The 16,219-nt window shown below is 37.3% G+C and overlaps 1 protein-coding gene across 3 annotated transcripts in view; it reads left to right on the top strand.

Annotated features, from left to right (window-relative positions):
• Window positions 1-16,219, top strand: part of RTKN2 (rhotekin 2) — a 40,086-nt gene that overhangs the window by 11,258 nt on the left and 12,609 nt on the right. For all 3 annotated transcript variants that reach the window (XM_018085411.3, XM_018085412.3, XM_008933644.4), the window contains 6 exons: window positions 1,722-1,775; window positions 2,696-2,813; window positions 4,235-4,435; window positions 9,084-9,178; window positions 10,661-10,767; window positions 11,781-11,912. In XM_018085411.3, the coding sequence (XP_017940900.1) occupies window positions 1,722-1,775; window positions 2,696-2,813; window positions 4,235-4,435; window positions 9,084-9,178; window positions 10,661-10,767; window positions 11,781-11,912 (707 nt within the window). The remainder of the gene's footprint in view (window positions 1-1,721; window positions 1,776-2,695; window positions 2,814-4,234; window positions 4,436-9,083; window positions 9,179-10,660; window positions 10,768-11,780; window positions 11,913-16,219) is intronic.

Genomic DNA, 16,219 nt, shown 5'->3' on the forward strand with positions numbered 1-16,219 from the left:
ACAATTATTGTGTTAAACTTGTCCAAGTGATAGACTATCTATGTCCTGATGATTTTCTCACTAAGATATAAAATTTTCAGCAACAAGATACTGAAAGTGGCATACAGAAGTAATCTTTAATCTAGTACTCTAATTGCTAACAAGGCCTATTGAGTGCATTGAAATTGTCATTCAGAGTTTGCTATGATTAAAGAGGAAAAAAGGCTTTTATTTTTAACTATTTTCATGTGTTTATGTAAATTTAAGACCGTCTTTTTAGAAAGAAACATTCTGTGCTTTATCAATGACAGACATAAATATATGTATTTTAAAAGTTTGAGAGAGGCTTCTGTAATGGTTTTAATGAAACTAATTCTCTTTATTAAAAAAATAATTAGAAATGGTTACAATGCAAATGCATCTTTAGAAGTGAAAGGCAGTTTCGGAACATGGTGATGTATTGATTTTTAGGAAGTTGTGACAGTTTAAAGCTGCCTGCTGGCAGTTCATTGGAAAATTCATTAGTTTTCATGAATGGTTAGAAACAACTGAATTTCAAGTTTTCAGAATTGACATAGCATTTACAATAATACGTCTCATAATCAAAATTAACTTAAATTTGAATTTTTCATTTAATTTCTGGGACAGAGTGACTATGCGGTTTCACTTAAATCAACAGGAAGTTTTGTGGGCAAACCCCTGTAGGAATACATGACAACGTGTTGCCAAAATGCCACCACTGTTTTACATCTTAGCATACTGTATGTGGATTTTTCCATCAGCCTCATATGAAGATCAACTCTGGAGCCAGCAATGCTCCTTTATAACACTATTTAAGGGTTTTATCAAAAGACAACTGAGCTTGTGCTGTTCACTGCTGCCATCATGTGTCACTTAATATATTGCACGTACTTCTAAACAGCACCGTTGTACGTCAGAATCCAACTTTGGGTTTATAAAGCCCCCACCGCTGCATTTGTCTTTTGACAAGGGACTAATAAGAAACATTGTCTAAACTTGATTCCTCAGAACTGGAGGAAAATGTCACTCAGTGCTGTGTTGGATTGAGCAGATAAACTGGAAAATTTATTGTAGAAAATACTTTCCTAATATTAAAATGACAGGCATGATTTAAAATAATGGTTCTGTAATTGCCTCTCTGCTATGGTTCTGAAGTAGAACGATGTTTTTGAGGTAAAAAAAAAAAAAAGATTTTCAAACTCTTTTTATGCCGACTAAGACAATTCTAACTGGGACTGTGATTACAAGTGGCATTTTCTCTGTGGTTAGCAAAGCAAGACTTAGGTGTTTGCAATATAAGTATCCCAGTCTTTTCATTAAAACAGGAAGGCTTTCCTCTTGCAGTGGGATGAGTAGTTTCCAGCACAAGGCAAGCAGAGTTTCAGTTTACATGTATGCATAATAATGGCCTCAGAGAATACGTCTCAGAACTATGTTGCACAGCCACTCTGAAATGTTATTTTAGGTACTTTCAAATGAGATTTAAAATATTCTTTATTCTAGCTTAATTTCTAAACAAAAATGACACTTCAAATCGATGAATTTTCTTTTGAAATGACTAATAGACTTAAAATAATTACGCTGTTCTTTGGGTGGAAGGTCCTGTTACCACCAGAACATCAGAAAAAGAAACAAGAAACTTTTTGTAACTTGTTTTGATCACAGATCTACAGTATTGACTGTAACTTAATTTCCCCATCTTTTTTTTTTTCCCCCTTTAGATATTCGGATACCATTAATGTGGAAAGGCTCTGATCACTTCAGCAATAAAGAAAGTATGTAAGATCATTATTAATTACTCTGATAAGCAATTGCTTATGCCTGTAAATTTGACCTGAATGGGGAGGTCCATACTCATTTCAACCCCTTCTTTGACCTTTCATTAGGTCCATATTTTGCTCTTTGTTGTGTAAATGCTCATAACTTGAAGTTGGTTGTAGCAAGCTGAGTTAGTTCAGTCCTGTGCTTCTCTATGTTTAAACTCTAGTCTCTGAAGAGACTAATTGCAGAGGAAGCAATAAAAAAATGTTATTAAATGGTTAACTGAGAAACTTCTGATTAAACACATTGTTCTATGTCTTTTCTACACTTGGGAGAGTATATTGCAGCCTGTTTCCAGTGAGAAATTTAAATGAAAGTTGTCTGTTGGTGTTGAGTGTATTATCGGGTAGTCTTCAAGTACATTCATTTTGCTGTGTCATGGAGATTAACCTGAAATCTGTTCCAGCTGTCACCTGGCATTGATTTCACTTTGATTTTCAATAGGGTCAGAGGGGCAAAGCATGGCAAAATAGTCTAATCCTACATAGCACATTCATAAAATGATACAGACTTTGGATCAAATGTTAGGTCGTTGGGGTTTTTTTTTGGTACAATTAGTTTTATTAAACAAAATTACATTTTTACTAACATTTTTGAAGTTGCTAGCACAAACTACACCTGATTACTCAACTGGTTTTTTTTCTTTATTCATAGGGGTAGGTATTTTTTCCCTCTGTGAATGTTGTTTTACCTATACAGCAGCTTTGATAGGTCAATTATCATAAAATCCTATGATGAAAATTTATGGTGAGAAGAACTTGGGGGCAATTCCTTAGAGGTGTGGATTACCATTTAGTATACTTTTGTTTACTGGAAGTGTTCAGCACTGTGTTGTGCAATAGGGCTAATAAAACCTTTCTTTGGCTCTCTCCAGAATCACAGCGCTATGCAGTTTTTTGTTTGTTCAGAATGGGAGCTGAGGTTTTTGATACTGAGGTGATCATTGTGGATAAAGCAATAACAGACATCTGTTTTGAAAATGTAACCATATTGTGAGTATAATTTACTTCTGTTGAATGAAGCACAAATATTGCTGTTTTCTTTTGAAAGTGCCTGTGAATAAGATTGGCTGAGGTCCACTAGGTTTTGCTGTGGGCCAAGGAATCGGTAGAGATTCTGTTCATTTTAGTGGGTGGTGCATCCCCACCTCTGGAAGGCTGGGTTTTGTGTACAGGATGATGCTGGTTCTAGATGTGCCACTCAGTGTTTTCATTCCTTCTCTTTATTTTCATTTTTGCCATGCTGAAGCCTTTTTCTTCGTATAAAGAGATAAACTTATATCTCAAGGACTGAATTAAATTGATGCTAAAACCTGAAAGCATTATGAAAGTATAGGCATCAACATCGCACCCAGTGTTTTAAGTGTTATTCTATACAGCAGGCTACAATCTCATTCCTCATGTAACACCTCATGTTCTGTAACACCTCATGTTCTGTCACACCTATCTGAGCATGTGCTTAACTCCCCTCCCCCCCTTTATTTTTTATATCAACAATTTAGATTCAATCTCCTGAGGAAGACTGAACATGAAAGCCAGAACTACCACAAACTTTAAATCAAGATCCTGAGTTTAAATCAGATTTTAAACTCTCTTAAACATCTGTTCCAGTTAAGAGTGGGGACAAAGATTTAAATCAGCTTCTTCAAAGATATGAGACTTACCATTATGAGTTTCTGTGAAATACTGCAACAAAAGTAGAAAAGGCACTCTGACTCGCCTTGTATCCCCCAGGATAAAGAAAGACTTGTTATAAAAGCTTTTGGCATGCTTTTGTTATGGGCATCTGTGTCATGACATGATTTGTACCTGAAAGATGAGACTGGGCTTCTGGTTTGATGACTAAGGTTGAGAACAAAAGAATCAGTAGAACTGAAAACAGCGAAAGGCTGTGGACAGGAGGATGCAGCAGTGGGTAGTTGCGTTATGAACGACAGATTTCATTAGATCTAAGCAAGATAGGATCTTTTTCAGTAATGTGAAGGGTGTGGGGTGCAACTAAGATATCTTTAAAACAGTTCAATATGATTTAGGACCATAGATACGGATAGGTTTTCAATCATGTGATTTTTGTGTAACAGTAGAGGGCAGATTTAAGTGTGTTTGAATGTCTTGCCTGTGTATTTCCATAACATGGGCTGGTTTTTTCAGTTTTTAACCTAAACGTTGAATTTCCTGTTTGTAATTGTTTATGGTTCAATTATAACATTCATCTCATGACTTCAACGCTAAGTTACTGCTGTGTACTCTAGTCCTTAATTCCATATTAATGTATGTCTGTGCCTGAATCTCATGGCATTCCTCCCCTTGATTGTAAATATGTTATTTAATACATAAAGTAGCAGCAGCATTCCTTGGCTGCATGCACAGTTTATTAACAAATGTTCTGAAATTTTCTCCTCCCCCGCCTTCAGCGATGAAGCAAGACCAGATTTCCAGGTGAAGGTTGAAGTGTATAGTTGCTGCACAGAGGAGTCTTTATGTATAACAAACACTCCTAAGAAACTAGCAAAGAAGCTTAAAACGTCCCTCAGCAAAGCTACAGGGAAGAAACTCAAAGCTGCCCTGGAAGAAGACAGCACTGAATCCCTTTTGCCTGCTGACCCAGTCATCCTGTAAGCCCTATATATTGATATTCTGGTTTTATACCTTTTAAAATAGAAATAAGCCAAATATATTGTAAATTTTTGGAAAACTGCCAAGAAACTGATTCTCTGTGTATTTGCCCAAGTGAAAAAAATTTACATTTTAAATAGGAAATGAGAAAGTAGGTGTGAATTCCAACCATGTCACTGAGCCTTGGGACCTGGTTCTGGTCTTGAAACACGGGAGTAGGCTTTATCTTTCTGCTCTGCAGCTGGTAAATCCACTGTTCTTTGCAAACTCTATAATATTTTTGGTTTGATCTCTAGAAGAAGTCAAGCTTGTACAGTCAGTCTGTCTGTGTCCCTCTGTCCATCCACCTTTCCTATTTACTCTTTCCCTCATTCTATTTTTGCACCTGGCTGGTTTTGCTCATACTTGACAGTTGACAGGTAGACGTGTCTAAAAGTTACAAGTTGTGTGAAATAAAAGGTGTGTATGTAGGCAGGAGAAACCACTCTTGTACCCTCTCCTCTAATTCCCCTTCCGGCTTGTCAGTAAAACTCTGGACTGCTGAAGGCACTTTACAGTTACAAGCTGCTTAACAGGAGATTTCTTAATTACCTTTAGCACAGAATGTTTTAGAATGACTTACTGGTTTTCAGTGTTCATAGATATAAGTGCTGTTCCCAATAATTTACCTGTTTCCTTTTAAAAATGATCTTTAGTCTTGCATACATTTTCTAATGAAATTAACTGCCTCCTAATATTTTCCAGCTACTTTAATTTCACTGAGATTTAAGAAGGCCAAATACCTAATTTGCAAATGCTAATAATACTGGTGTTTTTTTGGTGTTTGTTTTTTTTTTCTTTTTTAGAAAGCAATTTTTTCAAGGAATTACTTTTTTTGGCAGCTGAGAAGTAAAGAATCAATGTTTAATGCTTGCCAGGTGTTGAGTGTAGTCTTAGTCTAGCTTCATACATCTATTTCCTGTGATTTTTGAAAGGAAACATTCAAGCATATTCTGTCTTTGTCAAACTGATACTACTGTATACTGATATTACTGTTTGACTCAAAAATAGACATCCAAGAGATCTTATCCACCAGAGCAAAGGGAATTTTATCACTAACTTTCCAGTGGGTTCCACCTAATGACAAGGTATTTTTCAATCTGCATCATGTCAGGTGGCTGTGCTTTCCACCAGCTTCAGCTGGGCCATGACACGCTATCATTAGACACAGTTTGAATCAGATATAACCACTGGCTTATTTGCTTGAATATAGATTGCCTGTCTTTTAAGGAAGAGGCACCATCAGACAATTTAAACAGCTGCCTCCTCCCTTGGGTTTTGCTTTTGGTTTCTCAGTTGAATTTTCCTTTCTTCTACCTTGGAAGTTTGTTGTTTCTGCTGTGGATAATCGTCTCGCAGTGACTGTTACTTTCTTAACAGAGTTAAATGAACAGTGAAGTGTTTAATGATGGCTTTGCTGGGTGATTAAAAAAGTTCCTTGGAAAGAAATGGGTTATTATAGGCAGAAAATAAGTTGTCAATTTTTTTATAGGCTCCCCTTAGGATTTATATTAGTAAGACCTTGGTATGTAGCCCTTATAAAGGGGAAGAGATTGCAAGATTACAAGAGATCTTTCAAGTATTCCCAGAGAGTTTTACCAGTCCAGCAGGGGAAATTAAACCACAACAAAAAGGTGAACTTTCTGTATTATGTGAACACCTTTTCTCTGTAGATTTCATTTGTACAAACCTTTTTCATTTCAGAGCACACATGAGTGAAATTCTCCATTTTCCAAAAACTCTGTGATCCCTCTTTGTCAAACTCCTTGGCTTAGAAATCTCTCTGGTTAGTGAGGAAACAGTCAGACTTGTAACTTCTTGCAAAAGCTTAGTGAAAAAGTGCTTTGCATGGTTGCTTAGGTTGGTTATCTTGAGTTATATTATCTCAATTATCTCTCTTTTAATTTGTAGACAGTCTTTTGCCTGCTTAATTTTTCTGTTGTATTTTAAACATTGGTTTTTTTCTTTTCACATTTATCATAGAAGAAAAATCTTCAGTGCAGTTATACTATTGAATTTCAGAGTAACCACGTTGCTCTCTGGATAAATTATTGGAGAGTTTCCCAGAAGTGCATGTTTATTCACTTGCAGAACTGGCATCACAGGCACTTGCTGTTGGGTTTGATGTATTGTCCCCCACTGGGCTGAAGGCACAGCTCTGCTTCCATGTTCTATGTTTGAATTGGCAAATCCCTGGTGATATTTTGCAGGAAGTACATAGTCTAATCTAGTGGCCTCACTTTTATCGTTGGGTTCTTGTTAATACCTGAAGGTTGTATTTGGTTTTACTTTCTATTATTTAAGATCTGATTGAAAAATGAACATGTTGGATTTTTTTTTTCTTTGACTCCCTGATCTTCCACTTGATCTATTTGAGTGAGTGAACTAAGACTGGGATTTCTAACATTGGGTTTAATATTCAGGAACAGATTCTGAAATTGGAAATACATTGATTAACATGCATTTATAGAAAGGGTGGTATAGTTACACCTTCCCACACCAGTGTCTGTGTGGCAAATTCAGTGCCTGTGTCTCTTGATCAGTAAACAACGAGCCTTTGCCACAGGCATGTTGTGGAGATGAGCTGACTTCTTTTTTTTTCCAAATGAAATTATTGCATGGAAAAATACTATAGATATGCAAAATACTGAATGAGATGCAGCAGGCGGATTACTCTTTGTTATACAAAGAAACTGCCATTTAAGGCAGTTAGCTAATTCTGTGAAACACCGAGGAAAAACATAGTCAACAATCCTGATTAGCCAGTTAAATTTGAAAAATACTTGTAGATAAAACTTTTCTAGATTATATTGCAGCTGCCTGAAAGGAATGACTTGTATTTTAGAATGGAAATGTTACTGTGAAGCATATTTTAAAAGTGAAGTAGCTATTTATTTTGGCAAGGTTGTTGTTGTAATTAGTCATGCTTTAGAAAAAAAAGCAACTTTAAAATTAGCACAGCAGTTTTATCTGTGAGAAGAAACTGAACTTTTTGGTACGGTTTAGATAGAATGGTAATGCATTGCTCAACTGCATGCCCAAACATAATCACTGGAGAATCTTTTGTTAGGGAACAGTCAAGCAGAGAATATATACAAATGCTGATGAGTTTTTGTTCAGATTGCCCTCTTGAAATGATTCACAGCAGTGTTTTTTCACCCAGAATGTTATAACATATTTAATTTTCTCTTATTCCCTTGAGACAGATGTGTATCAGACCTCCCTGCTAACAAACTTGCTCCTTTTCCTCCTCCTCTTCCATTAGGGTTAGGAGTAGGCAGACATCTGCCTTGTTCATTGGCAGAGACAAAGATTTTAAAGCTGTATGTTCCCACTGTGCTGTTAGGAAAAACAAGATTTGAAAAATATTATGATAGAAAACTATTTTTTAGTGATTTGGTTCAGTAGTGTCTTCTGATCTTTTACACCACTAGACTTTCTTATGCACTACTAAAGATATCGTAAGGATCTTGTGCTAGATCCTGTAAGGGAGAGTAGTTAGTGTTTTTTGAGGGGTTTGTTTTCCTATGAACTCTCTTCAAGCTGCCATTAACCAGGTGAAATTCTTACTGCATTGTTGGGCTGTAAATCTGTTACTTGGTCTGATGAGTATTTTAGGGAAAAGGTGAAACATACCAAATTTATACCAGTTTATTCCAAGAATTCCATTCCACATGCCCTGTGCTGGACTGTAAGAGTGATTCCTCCTCCCCCTCCCGCCAGGCAAAACACAAAACAAAGATAAAACATTCTGAAACCTATAAACACAATAAGGGAAAAAATCCTTTATGCTACAAAACTGACTGTAGGATTTCTGCACAGATTTCTGCATGGGAAGAATCCATCTATTAGATACTATTAAAAATACATTTGTCAACAACTCTTTTATAAAGTGTAGTCTGCACAGGCAAAGTAAAAGAGCAGAGCAACATGGAGAAGCAGTTAATGCCTTTTAATTTTTAACCTGTATTTTCAGATAAAGTTTATTTCATCGGTTGTTCTATTAACTGTAGGAATTTTTGAACCTATTACCAAATCTAATTGCTTTAGACCTAGCAATAAGAGCTGAAAAACTATTAAAAATTAATTGATGTCTGCCTAGAGGAGGGAGATGCTTTGAACATCTTCAGGGTGCAGAGGGTTTGGATGGCACAGCCTTTATCCCTGGGTTTGGCAGCTGCTGGCTCCCCAGGAAGCACGAGCCCAGCTCGGAGGCAGTGGCCTCAAGGGAATTCTCCTGGCCAGCAAGTCTCAGAGAGGAGACAATGGAAGGAACCACTTGATGGGGCCTCTTGGCATGGGCCTGGAAGTTATGGGGTGGAAGGGAACTGGAGGTACACACAGCATGGAGGCAGGAGATAAGGATATAGCAAGGAGATGAATGGATTATGGAACAGAGTTTGTTCACAAGGAAAACCAGAGACATGGGAGTTGTATGGAAAGAGGTTGGGGGGTAGCAATCTGTGGTCACTGAGAGGTGCTGCCTTGCACCTTGGAGTTCCCTTGTACCCAAATATGATATCTCAGGCCTGTCTAGACTCCCTTTAATTACTGCCTGAACAACATGAAGCAGAAATGTCTTAAACGTGCCTTTTTGTTCACATTTAGTGAAGCAAAGTACAGTTTGCTGGCATATACCACTTTGGGGCTGGAGAGTGCCGAGGACAATTTCAGGACCCACAACCTTACCATTACAGGAAATGGTAAGTACATATGGTACCAATTTAAGGAAATAAAAAACCAGTAACATTTTGCATTAAGCTCTTGTAAACTAAGGAGCTTAAAGAGATTATTTTTCTTGATACTTAATATAGAACAACTTTAATAAAATACTTAACGGCTCTAAAACAGGCATCTGTACACAGCTGAATAAACTACAAGTTGAGTAAAATTTCAAGTCCAGATGAAAATTTAATTCTTTTGGGAGTTTCTTCTGTCATTTGCATCTCAGTCTTACGTGAGTTGTAGCTATATACAAATTATTTCACCTTCCTCACAACCAAGGAAGGGTATCAGATTGAAGAACAGCTTTTTTTCCTCTGCAGTCAGAAGGAAAGAAGAAAAATATCTTCAGTTCAACGAGGTTGGTTGAGACCCAGATTTAACACAGGGCATAAGCTGTACTTAAGCTCTAGGGCAGCTCAAATTGGGAGATGCTGCCACTACAGGGACTGTGATTATGGTGCAACTGATAGTGGTGTTTTAAGTTACAGTTTTTGGTACTTTGTCTGTTGTTTTCTGCAAGGATAGCCCCTCCCATAATCCACCCTCTAACTGTTAGTTTAAGGCATGGGACTTTCACTGTTGCTTCGGGGAACTTTCTTTTACTTGGATAAACTTGACTTCAGAGGGAATTTCCTACTTTACATTTCAGTAATTCTGAATATGTACAGATTTGAAGATTTATGGGGCATTTGTTTCTTGAAAGGTTGGATGAATAATTTTGAGTATCTTTGATATTTGTAAGCATTTCTTCATTAGTACTTTAAACTCTCTCTTCTTCACGTTCCTTTTTCTGTCATTAATTTACTTAATTTAGTCTGGTGAGAAAGGACATACGTGGATATTTTGGTTCATTACAAGCAGTTCTAAACCATGAACAGAGATAGAGTTACGTCAATGGAACATTGCATTACCTACTTCTAATTACAGAGAGAGAGCCTATGACTAGCAACGAGGAGGGATATTCCAATTCATTAGAAACTTCTTGGAATTCTAAATGCTCTTCTAGTGCTAAAGACAGAACTAGATACAAATTCTGAGCTGTAACAATCTGAAGCAAAGTGCTCAAGTGTAAATGTAGCTGTGGGCCACAATGGGACACGCTCTGGGATCCTCCTAGATGAGAGGGCCAGGGTATTTATCTTTCAAAATGTTTCTAGCTGTGAAATGAGATTTAAAGCTATATTTTATGTAACAACGACTTGTTCTTGAAGAATGATATTTCCATTTTTACTTGAAGTTAGTTTGGAATTTTTTTTTTTATTAAAAAATCTTACTGAGGGCTAAACATCAGTTTGAGTCAAATACTACAGGATGAAATCTTTTCCTTAAAATATGAGAAAATGCTTATTTAGATTCATAATCTTAATGTAAAAATGGAGGTAGCAAGCTAAACAATGTATTTAGGGCGAGTATTCAGATTTAGTGTTTGCCTATCTTTTTCCTGTGTTTTTTTCCCCCAGAGGAATCCTCTTTTTGGCTCCCCTTGTATGGAAACATGTGTTGCCGTTTAGTTGCTCAGCCCTCCTGCATGGCCAGGGATGTGATGGCAGGATTTCTAAATCAGCAGGTAAGAAGACCTTGCTTGTGTTTACATCCTCTTCTGTTAATAACTGTCACTAAGAGTCAATTGCTAAAACATTTACTTTTACCTAGAGTGGTTTATTGAGAACTGTTGTTTTTCACCCATTCTACCTAGAGCAAGAAAACTCTCACAGCTGCGTTCACAAACAGTACCTTCAGCGGCTAAGCATAGAGAAGTAAATGTTTCTTTGGTGTGCTTATCAATAAAATGATTTAGGCTGCTAGTCAAAGATCAAGTATAATTGTTGTTTCAGAATTGGTTTAGGCTGGTACTTGATGGCAGCAGTTCTAATAATCCTGCAGCTCTCATCCTTGTGCACACCTCTCTGCTGGCACAAGAGTTCATATCACAGCATGGTGAGTTGGGCTGGGGAACTGAGCCGTATTTAAACTCATCCCTTCAGAAATGATTCATGTGAACTCACTTCTCTATTTTGGTTCGTTGCACAACTAGGCATACGAGAAGGTGATAGTGGAGGGCCAGAGGGTCTGGGTCATTATCAGGAGTGCTGAATTACAGGCTTTAAGCTGGTTGTGAAACTGTAATGCATTTATGAAAGCTGTTCAGAAAATTCATTTGAGAAAGTGGAAATTCTAGACACATGTCTTTGCTTAACATTTGTTGAATGTACTGTGTATTTCCAAAGTGAAGTACTCTTTTTATTTCTCTTATTGTGCAATTATTGTAGCTAATAAAGGTAGTTTCTTTCTTACAAGAGACACCAGATATAGATTTCATTCTGTGTGAACCAGCAGACTCTGTACTGTTAGTGTCACATGGCAATAAATCTCCAAAAACTGTAAAACACCAGGAGACATATAAAGTACTGCTAACATTTCAGAAATCAGTGACTGAAGTGTTCTGCAACAGAGAGTCTTTGTTTTAGGAATGAATTTGGTCTGGCTAACTTTTGATCATCAGGTCTGATATGTGTATACCTTGTAATATGGTCTTGTTTTATGTTTGTTTGGCAATTTCTGGCGACTTCTTCCCTTCAGCAAACAGTAGGAAGTCTAACGAGCTGGCAGAGGCTGTATTGTGTACTAAGAGGTGGCAAACTCTTGTGTTATTACTCACCAGAAGAAATTGAGGCCAAGCTGGAGCCAGCATTGACAGTTTCCATCAACAAGGTAAATTTGGTTGTATGGAGTTTTTGGTTTGGGGTTTTTTGGGGTTTTTTTTGCTCATTTGTTTTTTGTTTTGGTCTTTTGTTTTGTTTTTTTTTTTTGTTTGGGTCTTCTTTTTTTTATTTTGGTGGAGGTTCTTTCTGGTTTAAGGCGTACATAGAGTCATTTGGGCTCTAAGCAGCTCGTATGCAGAATGCTTTATAGGTAGCACGTGGGTGGAATGTGCTTCAGTGAAATTTTCAGTCACTGAATTTTTTATCAGGGACGTTACATTTCTTAGCTGTGGATGTAAGCTCCTTCCATTGCATTAGACTGGTTAGCATAGAGGCAAAAAGGAGGATGTTTTTATTTAGGACAAGCAATAACTTCTTATATGACAGTTCCGTAAGACAGCCCTGCTTGCAGTCCCCTAGCAATGCTAGGGACTTTTGTCCTCAGCAAGTTGGAGTTTTTAACAAAAGTTTTTTTGTTGTGGTTTGTTATTTGGCCACAGTCTTAATTAGAAGGAGAACTGGAAAATTGTTCAAAATATTTTAGTGCCTTAAAATAAGCTGCTTTTCTTAATACTGGTTTTGTTCAGGGCACAATAACTTTGGAAGTTCTGTTCTTCAGGATGACATTACTGCTGTTTTTATATACCCTGATTGGAAAGACTGAGTTTAAAACTTAAAAGTTAAAGTGTTAAAACATGAAGTTAAGTGTTATTTAGTATTTGGCTAAAGAAGCAGAAAGTATTTAATCTGAAATAATATTTAAATGTTCACTTTAGGAGTGTTATTGGAGGGACCTTCTAGAATGGTGAGCATTAGAGGGAATAGATGCTCTCAAAAACTGGTTCTGGTGTAGTCATCAAGGGTTAATTTCCCATAAGGATGGGCAGAGGTATTTAATGTTGTTTGCAATCAACATAGCTGGGTTCATCTTACATAACTAAACAGACACGTTTGGAAGCTGTTTCGATCTGGATTCCGCTGCAGTGCTGCTGCGAGCACCTGGTGCCAACACTAATTCTGAGGGAAGCATTCCTGCCGTCCAGTCGCTTGTTCAGCTGCTGTGCTGCTCCGTACCAGGGCAGGCACTGGGGCAGCTGACTGATGAATTGGACAAGGGAACTGATGTGGGTTAAAGTTAGTTCATCGGGGGGGGCACGAGGAGAGGTGGCTTTGACTGTGGTTCCCTTTAATAAGTTCTCTTACCCAGTTCATTACATGGCTACACAAGTGCTGGTGTGGTACAGGGAAGGGGCTCAGCAGTGATTGGGAATATGTAGGGACACGGAGTAATAAAGGACTGCTTCTTACAACAGCAATATCAACTTTTGGTGGCTTTAATGTTTCTGGAAAAGCCAGCTGCAATCTCACCCAGAGTGAGACTGGTATATAACCCAAATGTTTAAACAGCGTATAATAATGTGACTTGTTTGTGTTAGGACTTATTTTTTAACAAGCTAAGATTTAAATTTTTTCCTTAAATGAAAATACCTTTTTTTCTAGAGCTATATTTTTTAACAGAGCCATTTTTTCTTCCAACTATTCATACATTTAGGTAAAATAAATATTTAGATTGTGATATATATTTAAGTAGGTTACTTGCTTAGCTCTTCAGTCACTTCTAATTGCACTAGTCAGCCTCTGCCATAATTCTGTTTTCCAGCTCTTCACAATATCACTTAAGAAATGGCAAACTTCTGTAAATTATAGGATGACTAAATCCATGTTCCAAATCGTGACAGTAATATTTTTTAAAATTATCTATCAGACTGCTTCATATTTTTCCTTGGAGGTCTCTGTTTGAGTCTATATCCTAGTTTTGTTTTTCCTTACAAAATAACCATATCTGCTAAGATATTTCGCTCCTCCAAGTTACCAATACACTTAGAACCTAAAATCCATCTTAATAAGCCTTTCCTGAGAGACTGTCCTTTCGTTTGCAGAGTATCCTTAAAGCTAGCATGCAGAAGGTACATAAATCATATATCTTATACCATTTTACAAGTGTCAGGCTGCTATTCACTGTCTGTGAATCTTTCTTCAATTTAAATTAAAACTAGAAAAAAAGAAATCACAGTTGAAAACATATTTGGATACTTTACTACTTAAACAGTTTCTCTTGAAAATAACGTAATGCCTGCAGATATTTTTTGATTCCTTTGTTATGAAATTTCTCTTATGGATTAAATGAAAGCAGACTAATCATAAGGGCTTGTCTGCTTCATGTTGTTATAGAAACAGCAATTTCGAAATGAAAGTTGAGATTGAACACCAATTCCAGACGTTCTAACTAAAATTTCTTCTGGTTGCATATGTGGCATTTTCACTTGTAATGTGAAGCTGATCCTTTACATGTAATTGAATGATACTTTCTGAAAAGTAATGAAATCTGGATTTATGAGAAACTCTCTGGAAAATATTCACACTGATAGTCTTATTTCCCATTCCCTTTGAATGGAGACTTGAAGAAGCTATTAAGACCAGCAAAGTCATTACTTCAGCTTCAGATGACTTCACTGCTACTGCTGTTGAGCAAGAATGGTTCTGCAGTTCCTATTATGCAAGTGCTACTATTATTGTTCCAGCTAAATGTGATTATAACATATTATATTGCACAACTAAGTAGGAAAAGAGAAATTATATTTTCTGTAGCAAAGAAAATTTACTGGAATCCAGTTTGAAGAAATATTCCTTATGGGCCAGTTCCTGATTTTTTTTTCAAGTTTTCTTTAGTTTCTAATGAAAACTAAAGGACCTTGCCTATGCCTGATATCTTAGCAAATTGGTACCTGTGCCAACAGTTCACATGATTTCTCAGTGTTTGGAATACATAATCTATTGTGTTCTGTTCATAAATTGTAATTTTCTTTTTGTGCCATGGATGCCTGAAGCTTGAAGTATTCTGGGGTGTTGATTCAAATTGCTGTAGTCCCATGATTTCCTTCCTGGCATATTTTGCTGGTGCAGTCTTAGTCCTGGTGCCATGCAGGCCTAGAACTGTCTCCATGTCCATGCTGGTGACTGAGGGGTTCATCGACCAGTTGATAAACTGTGCAGCAGGAGGGAAAGGACAGAATCAAGCTGGCCTTGCCTTGAGTGACAGTTCCTGTTGGAACATCTGTTCTGGACTAGGTCAGGTAAAGAAATTCGCTGGAAAATGTGGCGATGGTTGCAGCAGCATAACTTGGAGGGAACCATGCAGTGTTTCTAGGGAACCAAGGGAGTTCATCCTTGGGCTGGAGCAGGGGAATGAATATGTATATGAGTTCTTGGCCATATAAGCTTTTAGGGACCCAGCAACGTGAGCAATGTTCTCTGTATGCGTGGGGAACTCCAGCACGGGGGAACGAGATCAGCCCTGAAAATATCGATATTCTTGATAGTGAGGACTTTGTCCCACTGCTTCATACACGTGAAAATATTTTGGAAAAGCACAGACTAGTTAGGTACCTCCAAATGTCTGGTATCTTGTGTCCCATTGCTCAGTTTAGCCTTGCAGTTGCTTGAAAGAGATAGTGGATGTGGGCAGGGGAAGCAGAGAGAATACCCACATCCCACATGTGTGCTCAGATCGAGGAGTTTGGAAGCTGCTTTATGGCTCCCTGGTGCTTCACAGAACATTGCCAGGTCATGTATTGCCTGCCATCTCCTTCTCTGTGTTTTCAGCCGCTGTGGTGCTCCACAGATGGCTAAAATGGCACAGATATCCTAAGGTTGCTTTTCCATGTTATACTTAAATGTTGTACTTGCCGTCCAGTGGCCATGAGGATGTTACATTAATACAAGTTTACAAAATAATGAAGGGAGAAAATATTACCTGATAGAGTGATTTTGGTCTTGTGCATTAATGTGTTTTGAAGAACACAATTTTAAATTTAACAGTAGTTCCCTACTTGCCCCAAACAAATGGAAATTATTAACATTACAACAGGAACCAATGTGTGCACAGGTTATATTGGGTTTCCATTGCTGTACTGTTATTTCTTGGTTGGTTTTGGGGGGTTTTTTTGATACTAAAAACATGAAGGGATTTTGTTAGATATTATTTGATTTGTTTTAATCTTAAAATAGATACATGGAACTGGGTCTTAGGTTATTCAATATTTTTCTCAAGAACTGTAATTTTGTTTTGATGTCTTCAAATGGTCTTTATAACCAGTGCTTCTTACTGTGTCAGGACTGGCTTAGCAGGAAAGTGTTGCACCTCAGCAACCTCTCTCTTGTTTTTGTTTTCTTTTTAGCTTAAAATATGAGCTTTTCAGAGAGGTATTATCAGGCAAAGAGATTTTTTTATTTGGGGGGAAAAGTATAAAGGAAGGT

This window comes from Manacus vitellinus, unplaced genomic scaffold (assembly GCF_001715985.3).
Source record: "Manacus vitellinus isolate BGI_N305 unplaced genomic scaffold, ASM171598v3 scaffold_80_pilon, whole genome shotgun sequence".
NCBI classification, from domain to species: Eukaryota; Metazoa; Chordata; class Aves; order Passeriformes; family Pipridae; genus Manacus; species Manacus vitellinus.